Source organism: Phoenix dactylifera, chromosome 16 (assembly GCF_051530095.1).
Source record: "Phoenix dactylifera cultivar Ajwa chromosome 16, Ajwa_hap1_PhDact_Kaust_v1.1, whole genome shotgun sequence".
In the NCBI taxonomy this organism is placed as follows: domain Eukaryota; kingdom Viridiplantae; phylum Streptophyta; class Magnoliopsida; order Arecales; family Arecaceae; genus Phoenix; species Phoenix dactylifera.
The window spans coordinates 7,946,825-7,964,015 of NC_143205.1; the positions used below are offsets into that span (position 1 = coordinate 7,946,825).

At 41.9% G+C, this 17,191-nt stretch overlaps 1 protein-coding gene and 1 pseudogene across 1 annotated transcript in view; one reads left to right on the forward strand and one right to left on the reverse strand.

The window, feature by feature from the left end:
• The window catches only part of LOC149751105 (uncharacterized), a 32,657-nt gene extending 17,660 nt beyond the window's left edge, over positions 1 to 14,997 (reverse strand). Inside the window, exons 1-2 of the mRNA XM_089927933.1 lie at positions 12,704 to 14,997; positions 11,883 to 11,994 (exon numbers count right to left, since the gene is read on the reverse strand). Of these exons, the coding sequence (XP_089784059.1) occupies positions 11,883 to 11,994; positions 12,704 to 13,789 (1,198 nt within the window). The 5' untranslated portion in view covers positions 13,790 to 14,997. The remainder of the gene's footprint in view (positions 1 to 11,882; positions 11,995 to 12,703) is intronic.
• A 1,157-nt stretch (positions 14,998 to 16,154) lies between these two features.
• LOC148699723 (small nucleolar RNA R71) lies at positions 16,155 to 16,252 on the forward strand (annotated as a pseudogene).
• Positions 16,253 to 17,191: the final 939 nt, after the last annotated feature.

Sequence of the window (17,191 nt, forward strand, 5' to 3'; positions counted from 1 at the left end):
AGTAATTCAATTGCTGCCAAAGTATCATAGAATGGAATTCGAGAACCCTTATCTTCACCTTAAGGATTTTGAGAAAATTAGGCATGATAAATCAATTCTAAGAAAATCTTTTGAACCTACACAAAAAGTTCTTTTGTATGACTCTCGCTTACATCTGTTTCCTGGAAAGTTACGATCAAGATGGACAGGTCCTTTCATTGTAAAAACTGTTATTCCACACGGGGCAATTGAAATTGAGAATCCACAGGATGGCAAAATTTTTAAGGTTAATGGACACAGATTAAAACCTTTTCTTGAAAATTTTGCAGATGAAGAGGACTCCTTTCTCTTGGAGGAGCCTTCTTATGACTGAGCATGACGACCAAGGTATGTGTATATTAGTTAGAATTAAATTTTTTTTTTCTTTCTAGTTTTTTTCTTATTTTGTAGGTCTTCTTTTCTGAAAATCAACAGCTCAAGGTATTCTTCTTCTCTCTATCATTTTCTCTATTGTCTCTCATATATAATTTTTTCTGTATCTTTTACATTGAGGACAATGCAATGTTTAAGTTGGGGGGAGAAAAATATTTTGATCTAAAAAAAAAAAAATAATAATAATAAAAAAAATAAAAACTTGTTTTTGCATTTGATTTATTCTATTACTTTCTTTTCTGAGCAAATGCACATGTATTTTCATATTGAGTTTGTGCAACTATTAAGGCAAGGAACACATGCATACTATGATTGATCAGAGACCTATTATTAGATCCCACACGTGTACTTAATGACAATAGGAAAGCCTCAGGAGTTCACATTTGTTAACTGCATTTTTGTTAGCCTTATCCGTAAAAGAAGTACGAGTATCCTTGTTCGTACCATAAGGTTCATGATTTGGTTTTCACATAAAGATAGAGGTTGAATATCCCGACTAGATTACTTAGGTGCCTTATGATCCGACTTTGGTTGACCTATAGTCACGATGCAGTCACATATATAATAAAAATATTTATATGGTTCAGTCTACCATTTCTTTTCTTGCATAATTATTATTCAAAAAAAAAAAATATAATACTTATGATGACAAGTCTGGCCTCGTGGCGTAGTCTGGTTCGAGTAATTAAGTCCGAGGGGTGTTTCACCTAATGTCTTGAGCCAACTGGATCGGGGGTCATTGACTGAAAGCTCGCTACATGGACCTTACTAGAGCCTAATGAGGTTGGATAGCTGTAGTTGTCATGTGTATTGAAAGAAAAAAAAAAATTGAAATAAAAATAAGCATGAATGAGTTGGTTAGGCTGAACCTGTGACATGTGGTAATGGCTGGTTTGACTCCATTGTATTGGACCTCTGTGTACCCGGGTTGTTTAGATGAGATTGATAGCTCTTTCTTTACATGCGAACCATTCTTGACAAATTTAGACAACATGTGATATTCTGAAAATTTGATGGATCAGGTTCTAATAAATTGTAGAAAATACTTTTGAACTTGAGTAGTGCACCTAAAACTCAGGCGGTGCCCTGTTGTGGTGGAGGTATTAGTACTCTGAGAAAGTCATGCGATTTGATGCACACTACACTTTTATATTTCCTTGCTTTGACAGTTGCCATACTTGAAAATATATATCAATTAATTACATGTGTATTAGCTTAGGATTTATTTCATATTTTTAATCTCATGTCATACCATTCATGATGTTTGTGGGTAACGTCCCTGAAAACCCTCACGAGACAACACTCGTCCACTAGGGTAACCTAGGGGTTTAACGGCTTGTTGCACGTGCTAAGTGCAATCGTGATTCCTACGAAAGTGAGTACATATCTTAGTTTTATATCTTTAGCTTCAATAAAAAGTCATAGGTTAAACCATACCTTTTGCACTCTCATTCTATTATCTGCTCATTAATTGCTAGATACTAGCAATAAGCTAGTTGGGGGGTGTGATGAGAGCACAAAAGTGCGATCTATACATCACTTAAATTAGTATTATTGCTAACAAATAATGATAAAATTGCCGCATTAATATTATATTTTTGTGAGGTGCAGGTGATTATAAATCAAAGCTAAGATGCGCATTGGGTCCAAACATCACCGCAGGTGATCAGGCAACCGCATGTTTCAACCCCAGTTGCACACTAGAAGGAGTCTAAGTTCAGCCATCCAGTTCACTGCAACAATTCCCAGCAGCCCGTGCATCTCAGCCCGATGGAGCCCACGTGCAGCCCATCCTCTTCTCCCGTGAGTGATCCAAAGCATCCAAGGCCATGCTATCAGCTCTTTCAGCCGTCCGCATGTGAATCTCCCAGATCTCAGCTTCCTTCCGCCTCTCCCGCAAGCTAGAGCATACATCCCAGCCGTCACCACCGCATCATCTGCCGCATCCGCAGCTTCCACCGTTCCTGGAGTTCTCCCACGCATCTCAGCATCCCTTCACGTTGCAACCCCACGTTTCCTCCCGTTCACGATCATCACCAGCGTCCGTGCCCCATTCTCACGTGTTCCAGCTCCAGTGCATCCATCTCATCCATCCGTGAAGTCTCCCAGCTTCCATAGAGCATCCGAGTTGCAGTTTCCCCCCACATCCGCGGATCAGATCGAGTGCCTTCCGCGTGTGGATTAGCTTCCGAGTTTTTCTCCCATTGATTTAGCAGCTGTCGGTTCCAATCCTCCTTCCGTTCGAGAGTATCCCCATCCGTTTGCTTCCGAGTTCATCCATACGCGCCTTCCAACCGTCCGTGAAGCATCTCCCAGCATTCTCGGCTTCCACGTTCACAGCACGTCCCAGCTCCATCCGACTTCATCGCAGCGTCCACGTCCGAGTTCCTCACGAGCGCACGCCACGTCCGCACCTCATCCCAGCAAAGATCCATCTTCCCATCCCGTGATTTCAGCATCAGCGATCATCCAGCCGTCTGCGAGGATCTTCAGCCGAGCCTGCCACGCCACGTCCGCCCCAAGGATCCGTGGCGATTCTCCCGCTTTCTCAGCCGACGGATCTTCACCGCGTGCGAGGAAGGAGGGCTGGAAGGAGCTTAATATACCTCTCGGCTGGGTGAGAAGGAGGCGGCTCTCTGGGGTTCAAAGAAAAAAAACAGAGAGGAGAGTCCCATTGAAGAAACAGGGGAGGCCCTGTTTCCGAAAAGAAAAAAAAGAAAAAAAAAAAAGAAAAGTGGCTAATGTCTTTTATGGAGGGCTGATTTCTTAGGGAGGGAGATGGAGGAACCTTTGATGTATTACTCTTTGAAGTAAACTCTAAACTTTTGCTTTGAATGACTTATATTTATTGATATGTTCTTGATCCATGCATAGTTATTTCGTAGATAGCTTTTTAATGGATTATGATTATTGATATATGGATTGCTTTAGTATTTGATTCGTCGTAGACGTAGAAAGCACGATGAATGCTTAGAAATTGAGTTCATATGTTCATGAAACATATACCATGATTAGATCTATCCTACCATTCATTTTTAATCAAGAACCATAGAGTTTATTTCTTGGATGCAATATCGTCAAGGGGGATTCCAGATCCCTACCATCTTTATTTTATTAAACTTTGTTTATTGCTATATTGTTCTCCGATTTTAATTTCTGAAAATCAAAACATAATCTTAATCCACATATTTATTCAACTGAAAATTATGTCTAAAAATTACGCTAATAATCTATAGATCGTTTCCTGAGGATTCGACCTCGGACTCCCGAGATTTTACTACTTGTGCGATTCTCCTGCACTTGGGAGAACAATTTTATTTTTGCATCAATATACTTGTTGAGGTTGGTCATTCCTCCACCTAAAATTTGGATGGTTCTTCCATCCAGGGTTGTAAGTACCCAAATAGGATTATTGAAAGATTTTTGACAGGTATTCATAACATTGGCCTGATCGTGCAAGACTTCCTTGAATACGGGTATTGTGGGGCAATCAGTGATGAGATGGCCAGGCATCTCGCAAATCCTACAACACTCGCAGTTATTGTTGCCCAGATAGACAACCCAAGAGGGGGGGGGGGGTGAATTGGGTTTTAAAATAATTTGAATAATTAAAACGATGTGGTTGACTAATTAAAAACTATTGCAAGTTATTTAATTAATGCTAAGTGCTGTGAGTGATGTGAGGAGAAGAAGAAGAGAGACAATCCAACACAAACACAAGGTTTTATAGTGGTTCGGAGCTAACCCTTGCTCCTACGTCCACTCCCCAAGTCTCACTTGGGAATTCACTATAACCCCCTTGGATTACAGCCGGTTGTTTTCCTAGCTCACAACCAAACTTGTTGTTTTACGAGCTCACAACGAACTCGGTCGGTTTTCCCAGGCTCACCGACTAGAACCGCCCCGATTGTTTTTTCGGGATCACAATCAAACCCTTACACACGTTGGTTTTAACTCGGCTCACCAACCAACCTCAATCCCCTTGATTCAATCCCCGATTGAACCAAGTAAATACAAGTTGTAGAAAGAAAACAGAAAATGAGCTTCTCAAAAAGCAGATGAAAACAATATGAACAATAAATGAAGTTAAGAAGCCTCAAACGCTTTTAGATTGGAGATGAGGAATGGCTTCTTAAACTTCTGGTCTCCTCTTGAAAGAGTAGTCGACTTGAATGCAGGAGAAGGAGGCTTTAATTGCTGGGAAGAGTAGTTGGAAGCAGTAAATGCAGATCTTCCTCTTTTTCGTTGAAGAGCACGTTGCAGAGCTTGAATGCTTGATTAGTTGGAGTGGAATGGTTGTTCTCTGCCTTGCTACAGTCCTCTGTGGCTATTTAAGCCAACCCCCACGGAAACTAGCCGTTAGAGTGCTTTTTTTGCCCGTTCTGAACACTCTGCGCAGCCTGACAATATGACCGTTGGTGGGTTGGAGTCGACTCGCGCGATCAGGAGTCGACTCAGCTGTAGCGGGAGTCGACTCAAGCTTTTCCGGAGTCGACTCGGCAACTGTTCCAAATTTGAATTAAAGTTGCCTTCACGACTGGGAGTCGACTCGTCTTGACCTGGAGTCGACTCGTCAACTTCTGGAGCTGACTTGGCAATTTTGGAGTCGGCTCATCCACTGAAGTCCGTGGATCCAATTTTGAATTTTGTCCACTCGAGTCGACTCGACTGTCCTGGGAGTCGACTCGAATCTCAGAGCCCGAACTCCCGATCCTCTGTCTTTTGGCTCGTCCAGTCTTGGAGTCGACTCGAACTTCCTTGGAGTCGACTCGGCTCTCAGTTTCTGAAAGATGGTCTTCTGCCTTTTGACGTGAAGCTGTCTTGGAGTCGACTCGAGCTGTCTGGGAGTCGACTCGAATCTCAGAGGCAGTAACTTGGTTTTCTGTCTGTCTTGGGGTCGCGGTGTCTTGGAGTCGACTTGCGTATTGCGGGAGTCGACTCGAATCTCAGAGTCCATAAAATGCTCTCTGACTTTTTCTTTGTGTACCGCTGAGAGTCGACTCTTGCTTTCTCTAGAGTCGACTTGCCACCTATCGGAGTCGACTCGCGTTCCACTGGAGTCGACTCGAATCTCAGACCCGAAAACTGTTCTCTGACTTTTCTGCCTGTGACTGCTTGGAGTCGACTCTTACTTCCTTGGAGTCGACTCGGTGAACATCGGAGTCGACTCGCGCACTTCGGGAGTCGACTCGCTCACTTCGGGAGTCGACTCGCTGACAGGTTCTGAGTTGAAGCTTTCTGTCCTTCTGTCTGTTCTCAGTCGGAGTCGACTCGTACTTATCTGGAGTCGACTCGAGCTCGTGCCAGTGAACTTGATACGCTTGGAGTCGACTCGTGATACTCGGGAGTCGACTCGAGTCTCAGACATTGGTTCAAACAGACTCCTTAACTTATCCAAAAATTATGAACCAAGTCTTGGGACACTTAGACAGGATTTTCACTGAAACACTCAATTGAATTCATTAGTAATCAAAAGATATACTCAAATGCTTTGAGCTCATCAAAATCAAATGGGGTTTTAATCAATCACTCCACAATCTCCCCCTTTTTGATGATGACAAAACTTTGAGTATATGTAAAATGAATTGCTCAATAAATAATAAAATAAAATCCATAAATGAATTCAAATGTCTGGTAATTCAATTTATCCAAGCTTGAAAGGAGTGAAACAATAAATTTCGGAGTTAAAGCTCCCCCTTTCATTTGGAATTATATAAGCCTTCATATTATGCAATCAATTGTTTGGCTTATATGTCATTAATGATTTAGTTTGATTAAAATTCAGATTCTCCCCCTCAACATATGCATTCAACTATGTTTTGATTCTCTGAATTTCCTTTTAATGCTTTGAAGTTTTTGAACTAAATTTTTTGTATTTAGAGGGAAAATCTGTCAATTTGTTCTTGTGTAGGATTCAGCTAATCTCCGAATATCCCTTGAATAGATTCTGGAGATTACTCCATTAGGAGCCCCAAAAGAGAGATAATGAGCCTCGAGGTACCGAATCCACTTAGAACAAATTTGTGTGTTTTTAAGAGTTTTATGTTTTTATTAATTTCCATTGATTTCTTTTACATATTTCGCCCCTTTTACATACTTTATACATATTTCTCCCTTTTTTTTTACATATTTTATTTCTCCCCCTTTTTGTCATCATATCAAAAAGGAGGTAATCACACACAATCAATGGCACAACCAATCATCAAATGGCACATAATTGAAGATAAAATGTCTACTCATTGTATTGATATGAATGTGAATACATGTGAGAATACAATAAGTAAAGTAAAACAAGACAAAACACAAAAACATCTATGGCCTCCTCGAGGATGAGGCACCTCCTCTCGAGGATGTGGGTCCTCCTCTCGTGGATGTGGCTCCTCCTCTCAATCGGCTCTGCTCCATGAGGAGGGTGACTGCATCTGTAACATGGCCAAGCTGCGTGATAATAGACGTAGTGGCTCTGCTATGTGTAGTGGAGAGCTCAGTCACCGACGTCTGAAGCCCAGTCACCGACGTCTGAAGTGCGTCCAGCTTGTCGATGAGTACATTCGACAAGCGCTCGGCCCCCTCGGTGGTGGTGTGCATGTCACGACCTATGTCCTCTCGCATCTGTCGAGTGGTGCTCGTGACCTCACTCATGCTGTGGAACTGGGCCTGGACCAAACTCCGGACATTGTAGATCTCTTCCCGTACATGAGCCGTCATGTCAGTCACGGCTGTCAAGGAAGGGACCAACTGAGAAGATACGGGTGCAGGAGTGGGAGCAGGCACCGCACCTCGGAGCTCCCGAAGCAGCTCATCCCTCACATCTCTGACTATCTCCTGTCGCAGCTCCCGGAGCTGCTCAGGATCAATCCGGACCTCCATGGATGGTGGAGCCGAGGAGGAAGGTCCGGCGGAGGTGGTAGGAGCAGGAGGAGTGGATGGAAGGTCTGGATGGTCTGGATGGTCTGGAAGGTCTGGGTAGTCTGAATCGGGCTCAGGACTGGGTGAAGGTCTGGTGGTCTGAGCGGTGAGGGTAGACTTCCTAACCCATACCCCCTCTCTCTTCCGAAACCCCATCCTGTGTAGGGTCCCCGCACGCGTGCGATCAGTCCATCGCAAAGCGCGAAAGGGCTCCCCCTCAGGAATGGGAACCTCGTACTCCCTAAAAAGAAGGGTGAAAATCATGCCGTATGGGAGGGTGAGCCTAGGTCTATCTAGGGGCTCACACATATACCTATAGATGAGCTTAGGGAAGTTGATTGGGGTGTCCTGAAGGATATAGAACATAAGAGCTAGGTCTCTCTCATTTACAAAATCAAATCTCCCTGTCTTAGGGAAGACGGATCTAGACAAAATACTCAAGAGGATCCGCACCTCAATCGGTAGTGAGCTCGCGGATACCTCGTCTAGAGGTGACTGGGGTGGATGTCCTAGAACGGCCGTAAGGGCCTCAACCCTATCCTCAGGGTGTGCGGGAGCCACCCCTGCTAATGGAAGGTGGAGGATGTGGGCAATAAGATCCTCCGTGACACGCAAAGGGACACCGGCTACTGTGCCCTCGATACCTCCATCTCCCCGATGGACGGTACCATAGAACTCTCTAATAAGGCTCGGGTATGTGGGGAGGTCCAGTGTAAGGAAGTACTCTAGGCCCTGGGCCCTAAGTCTATCACCTATGGTGAACCCTTCCTGGGAGAGGAAGTCGAAATCGACATACCTCCCGGTGGAGACGACCTTCCCGGCCAATGGCCTCGCGGGAACCGCCCTAGGCGGGGAACGAGCCGGAGGTGGTTGCCTCGCGGGATCGTGCCGCGCCTTGGAGCGCCGCTCGGGACCGGCCTCGGGTCGGGACCTCTTCCTAACTACGGTCTTACGCGGCATTTTGACCTAAACTGAGAGGAAAAACCTAGAGGACGGTGAAGGACCGACGGAAAAGACTCGGAACCGACCGGGAATGACCTAGGAAGGGAGGAGAACTCAATGTCCGGCGAAGAATCGACGGGAAAATGGCTTGGAGACGATCGGGGACGACCTAGGAGTCGGCTCTAGGGCTTTTTGAACAGTGGCGGCTTGAAAGAAAAGTGTTTTCGAAACGACAAATCTAGGGTTAAAAAGTCGGATCCCGACTGCGAGTCGACTCCACTGAGTCGCGAGTCGACTCGACCTCGAGTCGACTCCAGAATATGCGCGAGTCGACTCTCCTTATGCGCCTGTGGACCTCGAGTCGACTCCCGACAGTATGCGAGTCGACTCCCCCTCTGCTGCCATCTTTGCGAGTCGACTCCCGCCAATGCGCGAGTCGACTCCCCCTTAGGAGCCGGCTCTGAAACTTACTCGAGTCGTCTCTAACTTTGGCACGCACCTAAAACTCATGCTATAATCGTGCCGAATGACGGAAAATCACTTAATTAAGATCTGATTTGATGATCATTGGAAAGAAACTCTATTTTTAACCACATTGTAATCATCAAATCAATGTATCTAGTGGAACCACTAGGATGGATCAATCACTCCTAATCCCCTCCTAAGCACACTAAACCTCTCTTCACTTAGGGGTTTTGTAAAATTATCTACTAATTGATTATCAGTACAAACAAATTGGAGTGTCACATCACCATTCAATACATGATCTCTTATGAAGTGATGTCTTATCTCAATGTGTTTAGTTCTTGAATGTTGAATTGGATTTTTAGTTAGGTTTATGGCACTTGTATTATCACAATTAATGGGAATTTTATCTTGTTTAATGCCATAATCTTCTAATTGTTGTTTAATCCATAAGATTTGAGCACAACAACTCCCGGCTGCAACATATTCAGCTTCTGCAGTGGATAATGCAACCGAGTTTTGTTTCTTGCTAAACCATGAGATAAGATTTTCTCCTAGAAATTGACACGACCCGCTGGTACTTTTTCTATCAAGCTTACATCCAGCGAAGTCTGAATCTGTGTACCCTATTAAGTTTAGGCTAGATTCTTTAGAGTACCATAGCCCTATGTTCTTAGTTCCTATTAAGTATTTAAAAATTCTCTTAACTGCAACTAGATGTGATTCTTTAGGATTAGCCTGATATCTAGCACACATGCACACACTAAACATAATATCAGGTCTACTTGCAGTAAGATACAGTAAAGATCCTATCATACCTCTATAAAGTTTTTGATCTACAGATTTACCTGATTCATCTTGGTCTAACTTGCATGATGAGCTCATGGGGGTGCTGATTGACTTGTTTCCCTCCATGTCAAACTTCTTGAGCATCTCCTTGATATATTTGGCTTGATTGATGAAGATGCCTCCTTCAGACTGTTTGATTTGAAGCCCGAAAAAGTAGTTCAGCTCTCCCATCATGCTCATCTCAAACTCACTCTGCATCAAATCAGCAAATTCCTCGCAGAGGCGATTGTTAGTAGCACCGAAAATGATATCATCAACATAAATCTGTACTAATAACATATCCTTATTTTGCTTTTTCAGAAATAGTGTTGTATCTACATTTCTCCTAGAGAATTCATGTTCTAATAGGAATTTGCTAAGCCTCTCATACCATGCTCTAGGTGCTTGTTTTAAACCATAAAGTGCTTTATTTAGCTTATATACATGATTGGGATATTGATGATTTTCAAAACCAGGAGGTTGTTTTACATATACCTCCTCATTAATATACCCATTTAAAAATGCACTTTTTACATCCATTTGAAATAGTTTGAAGTCCTTAGAGCATGCATATGCTAATAGTAGTCTAATCGCCTCAAGTCTAGCTACGGGAGCAAAGGTTTCATCAAAATCTATACCTTCTTCTTGATTATACCCCTTTGCTACTAGTCTAGCCTTATTCCTTATAACAATTCCATTTTCATCAAGTTTATTTTTATAAATCCATTTAGTACCAATAATTGGATATTCAGAAGGTCTCTCTACTAGATTCCACACTTTGTTTCTAGTAAATTGGTTTAGTTCTTCTTGCATTGCATTTATCCAATTTACATCATTTTCGGCTTTTTCTATATGTTTGGGCTCAAAGTGTGAAACAAAAGCTAGATGGTTATTCAAATTCCTAAGGGATGCTCTAGTCCTAACGGGTTGAGATGGATCATCTAGAATTAGTTCCTTAGGATGCCCATGAGCATACCTCCAAGCTTTAGTTAGCCCATGATCCATAATAGCCTCTTGGCTTGATGATTCTCCTTCAATCAACTTTTGATTATCATCTTGTAATCCCATCTCATCTATCTTTTCTTCAAGTATTTCCATATCATCATCAAAATTAACCTTCTTACTAGACGAGATGTCACTAGAGTCATCAAAAACAACATGTATAGATTCTTCTATAACTAAGGTTCTTTTATTAAAGACTCTATAGGCTTTACTAGTTGTAGAATAACCTAAGAATATTCCTTCATCAGATTTAGGGTCAAATTTCCCTAGATTATCTTTCCCATTATTATGCACAAAACACCTACATCCAAACACATGAAAATAATTAACCTTTGGTTTTCTGTTTTTCCACAGTTCATAAGGTGTTTTCTTTATAATGGGTCTCAATAGAACTCTATTTAGTATGTGACAAGAGGTATTAATGGCTTCTCCCCAAAAGTACTTAGGGAGGTTACTTTCACATAACATAGTTCTAGCCATTTCCTCTAGTGTTCTATTCTTCCTTTCCACCACTCCATTTTGTTGTGGTGTCCTAGGTGCTGAGAAATTATGGGTTATCCCCTTCTTACTACAAAATTCATTAAATGACTGATTTTCGAATTCGGTACCATGGTCACTTCTAATGGCTATGACTGAAGACTCTCTAGCATTTGTTACTTCCTTATGGAACTTCTTAAACATAGAAAATGCTTGATCCTTATGCACTAGGAACATGACCCATGTGTACCTAGAGTAATCATCTACTATAACTAGACCATATTTATTTCCACCTAGGCTTGTTGTTCTAGTTGGACCAAATAGGTCCATGTGTAATAATTCTAGAGGCCTAGAGGTAGAGACACATTTTATGGATTTAAAAGAGTTCCTAGATTGTTTGCCAAATTGACATGCTTCACATATTTTGTTCTTTTCAAATTTTAATTTTGGCAAATCTATCACGGAGTCTCTTTTAACTAGTTTAGTTATTGTGTCCATGCTTGCATGACCTAACTTACGGTGCCATAACCAACTAGCATCATTATCTTTAGTTTCATTTACAACTAAACATTGGTTATGTTTTGCAAGATCTTCTAGGTCTACAACATATACATTTCCACGTCTAATCCCTTTAAAAACTAAACTATTATCATTAGGGTTTGTTATAATGCATAGTGATGGCTTAAACATAACATCATACCCTTTATCACATAATTGACTAATGCTTAATAAGTTATGCTTAAGACCATCAACATATCTAACATTATCAATAAAAGTAGAAGGGGTGATTTGAACTTTACCAATACCAATGATGTGACCTTGGTTGTTGTCTCCAAAAGTCACAGCACCTTCCTTCTTAGCTTCAAGGATGAAAAATTGATCTTTGTCACCCGTCATGTGCCTTGAGCAGCCACTATCCAAGTACCAGCAGTTTTTGTTGACCTTGGCTGCAAGACACTCCTACACAAGCAAATCATGTCATCTTAGGTACCCAAGTTTTCTTGGGTCCTTCATGGTTAGTCAAGTTGGTTCCTTTTGGAACCCATACCCTTTTAATTTTTTTTTTTATTTTATTTTTCCTAAAATTACACACATTCGCTTTATGACCTATAGTACCACAGCAAAAGCAAGTTATTTTCTTAGTTTTAGTTTTTCCAGCTTTAACAAAGAAGTTACTAAGAAGTTTTTGTTTATTTCTTGGTTTATACCCTAAACCCGCTTTATTAAATACGGCTCGTTGACTATTAAGTATCATGTTTAATTTTTCAGAACTATATGTAAATTTTTCAACTAAGGATTTGTATTTGTTAAGTTCTTTAGTTAGAGTTTGATTTTCTGCTTTTAGGTCATTAAGTTCTTTTGTGAGATCCTTATTTAAGATTTGTTTATGATTTTTAAGTTCTGAAAGTTCCTTAGTTAGTTTTTCATTATCTTTAGTTAAGGTACTAGTCTTTTGAGTTAAAAGTTGGTTGCTTGTCTTAAGTTCTATATTTTCTTTGATGATTAAATCCTTATCCTTAACTAATTTATCGTATTTATGTAGGTATGATTGATTAGCTATTTTTAGTTCTTTATTCTTAAGATTTATGGCCTTATATTCTACCATTAATTCATTAAATGCATCATAAAGTTCATCAAAAGAAAAATCAGGATGCGTATCGGAAGTTACCTCGTTTTCATTGGCCATGAAGCAGAAATTGGCCTTCTCTTCTTGTTCATCATCTGATGAGGAGGATGATGAGTCGGAGTCGGATAGTGTTGTGACAAGAGCCTTCTTCTTCTTGTACTTACTCCCCTTCTTCAGTAAGGGGCACTCAGCTCTTATGTGACCCGGCTTCTTGCACTCGTAACACCCAATCCCCTCATTTTCCCTTTCCTTACCTTTGTCCTTGCGGTAGGAATTTGAGGGGCCTCTCCTTTGATGATAGGACTTCTTGTGGTTGATGAATTTCTTGAACTTGCGCACAAGAAGAGCCTCACCATCATCTTCCTCATTCTCTTCTTCGTCACTGCTGCTACTGCAAGACAAGTCCTTGTTAGATGAAGTAGACTTAAGAGCTATTACCTTTTTCTTGTGGGAGGACTCCTCTTCGCTGTGTTGCTTCATGGTTAGCTCGTGAGTCATTAGGGATCCAAGGAGCTCTTCAAGTGGAAGCTTGTTCAAGTCTTTAGCTTCTTGGATTGCCGTCACCTTGGCTTCCCATGACCTTGGTAGGCAGCGAAGTATTTTCCTGACAAGATCACTGTTAGTATAGCTCTTGCCAAGGCTTTTTAGGCCATTGACAATGTCAGTAAACCTAGTGAACATGCTAGTGATTGTCTCATTAGAATCCATTTTAAATAGTTCATACTTATGAACCAATATATTAATTTTGGATTCTTTAACTTGATTCGTGCCCTCATGGGTCACTTCAAGTCTATCCCAAATCTCTTTTGCAGAGTTGTAAGTAGAGACCCTATTGAATTTATTTCTATCCAAGGCACAATAAAACACATTCATAGCTTTAGAGTTTAGTTGTGCCTTCCTCATGTCATGTTCATCCCAATCCTTTTCTAGTTTGGGTACCTTGATACCCTCTACATATATGGATGGGATGTATGGGCCATTTACTACAATGGTCCACATCTCATAGTCTTGGGCTTGGATGAATATTCTCATCCTAGCCTTCCAGTATGAGTAGTCGGATCCATTAAAGAAAGGGGGTCTTTGGGTGGACTGACCCTCAATGTGGGAAGATCCAAATGGGGTTGTCATTTTGATCTTTTAACTCTTGGGTGGAAGAGTTTAGGCTCTGATACCACTTGTTGCCCAGATAGACAACCCAAGAGGGGGGGTGAATTGGGTTTTAAAATAATTTGAATAATTAAAACGATGTGGTTGACTAATTAAAAACTATTGCAAGTTATTTAATTAATGCTAAGTGCTGTGAGTGATGTGAGGGGAAGAAGAAGAGAGACAATCCAACACAAACACAAGGTTTTATAGTGGTTCGGAGCTAACCCTTGCTCCTACGTCCACTCCCCAAGTCTCACTTGGGAATTCACTATAACCCCCTTGGATTACAGCCGGTTGTTTTCCTAGCTCACAACCAAACTTGTTGTTTTACGAGCTCACAACGAACTCGGTCGGTTTTTCCAGGCTCACCGACTAGAACCGCCCCGATTGTTTTCCCGGGATCACAATCAAACCCTTACACACGTTGGTTTTAACTCGGCTCACCAACCAACCTCAATCCCCTTGATTCAATCCCCGATTGAACCAAGTAAATACAAGTTGTAGAAAGAAAACAGAAAATGAGCTTCTCAAAAAGCAGATGAAAACAATATGAACAATAAATGAAGTTAAGAAGCCTCAAACGCTTTTAGATTGGAGATGAGGAATGGCTTCTTAAACTTCTGGTCTCCTCTTGAAAGAGTAGTCGACTTGAATGCAGGAGAAGGAGGCTTTAATTGCTGGGAAGATGTAGTTGGAAGCAGTAAATGCAGATCTTCCTCTTTTTCGTTGAAGAGCACGTTGCAGAGCTTGAATGCTTGATTAGTTGGAGTGGAATGGTTGTTCTCTGCCTTGCTACAGTCCTCTGTGGCTATTTAAGCCAACCCCCACGGAAACTAGCCGTTAGAGTGCTTTTTCTGCCCGTTCTGAACACTCTGCGCAGCCTGACAATATGACCGTTGGTGGGTTGGAGTCGACTCGCGCGATCAGGAGTCGACTCGGCTGTAGCGGGAGTCGACTCAAGCTTTTCCGGAGTCGACTCGGCAACTGTTCCAAATTTGAATTAAAGTTGCCTTCACGACTGGGAGTCGACTCGTCTTGACCTAGAGTCGACTCGTCAACTTCTGGAGCTGACTTGGTAATTTTGGAGTCGGCTCATCCACTGAAGTCCGTGGATCCAATTTTGAATTTTGTCCACTCGAGTCGACTCGACTGTCCTGGGAGTCGACTCGAATCTCAGAGCCCGAACTTCCGATCCTCTGTCTTTTGGCTCGTCCAGTCTTAGAGTCGACTCGAACTTCCTTGGAGTCGACTCGGCTCTCAGTTTCCGAAAGATGGTCTTCTGCCTTTTGACGTGAAGCTGTCTTGGAGTCGACTCGAGCTGTCTGGGAGTCGACTCGAATCTCAGAGACAGTAACTTGGTTTTCTGTCTGTCTTGGGGTCGCGGTGTCTTGGAGTCGACTCGCGTATTGCGGGAGTCGACTTGAATCTCAGAGTCCATAAAATGCTCTCTGACTTTTTCTTTGTGTACCGCTGAGAGTCGACTCTTGCTTTCTCTGGAGTCGACTTGCCACCTATCGGAGTCGACTCGCGTTCCACTGGAGTCGACTCGAATCTCAGACCCGAAAACTGTTCTCTGACTTTTCTGCCTGTGACTGCTTGGAGTCGACTCTTACTTCCTTGGAGTCGACTCGGTGAACATCGGAGTCGACTCGCGCACTTCGGGAGTCGACTCGCTCACTTCGGGAGTCGACTCGCTGACAGGTTCTGAGTTGAAGCTTTCTGTCCTTCTGTCTGTTCTCAGTCGGAGTCGACTCGTACTTATCTGGAGTCGACTCGAGCTCGTGCCAGTGAACTTGATACGCTTGGAGTCGACTCGTGATACTCGGGAGTCGACTCGAATCTCAGACATTGGTTCAAACAGACTCCTTAACTTATCCAAAAATTATGAACCAAGTCTTGGGACACTTAGACAGGATTTTCACTGAAACACTCAATTGAATTCATTAGTAATCAAAAGATATACTCAAATGCTTTGAGCTCATCAAAATCAAATGGGGTTTTAATCAATCACTCCATAGTTATGTTCTACGGTCTTGACGGGTTCAATCCTTCTAAGTTCAATTTCCTCTACCTTCCTAGTAAGGGCTGCCATTTTAGCCTGAATATCATCCTGAGTATTAAGGTTGTAAAGGCCCTCGTGTGGAATGCTAGTAGGCTTAGGCAAAGGTTTATTCACTCTATCCCCTGTATCCCATAATTGTGCAGTCTCTGCGAGAGAGTCTAAATAGTCCCATGCCTCATCGGGTTGCTTTTCCAAAAATAGACTATTGCACATAGCTCTAAAAATTGTTTCAACTGTGGAGACAACCCCTCGTAAAAGAAACTAATAGTTCTCCATGTTTCAAACCCATGATGAGGACAAGAGAGTAGCAAATCTTTAAATCTCTCCTAGCATTCATAAAATGTTTCATGGTCTTTTTGTTGGAAATTACTAATGTGCCTTTTCAAAAAATTAGTCCTTTGTGCAGGAAAGAACTTTTTTAAGAATTCTCTTTGCATATCATGCCATGTTCCTAACGATCTTGGTCTCAAGGAGTTCAGCCATGTTTTGGCTTTATCCTTCAAGAAAAAAGGAAACAAGGTTAATTTAAGGACATCTTTCGATACATTTGGCACTCTAAATGTGATGCTAATTTCCTCAAAATCCTTAAGGTGAAGATAAGGGTTCTCGGATTCCATTCCATGATACTTGGGCAGCAATTGAATTACTCCTGGTTTGATTTCAAAGTGTCCTACATTTTCAGGAATAATCATGCATGAAGGTTGACTAGTCCTAGTGGGATGTAAGTATTGTCGAAGTGTCATAACTGGAGATCTACCTTCATCACCATGGTGACTTCCTATATCATCAGGAAAATTTGCCATCTCACAAGGTGTGAGATACTGCGAAGGAATTTCAAGGATGTGTCCTAAGGGATGATCTAAAGTTGTGCAACTTAATCGACCGGTGTCGTCCCTATTCCAACCTAGCATACAAAATTTAATTATTTTTTTATGTTTTTTTTTAAAAAAAATAAATATAAATATAAGTATCAACTAAAGATACCCTAAAACTACACCCTAAAACAAAAATCTATTCACAATCAAACATGCAACTAAACATTACACCTCAATTTCTAATGTTTTTCTTAAATTTCTAGACAGCTCCTAACTGGTTTGAAGAGGGCACCTAAGGCTCCAATCCGGTCTAATGAACCGAGTTGACCAGGTAAGCTCCCAGGTAAGTGGAGGGGTCACGATGCGTTCGCAAAGGTCCCACTTAAAACCCACTTGCCTCGAACAGATGAACTGTTTCCCTTATAGGGACAAAGCTTGCCTAGACATCAACTAAGCCACAGAGCGAAATTGGTGCAACTTTCGGTGGTCTTCATCCTATTGAGC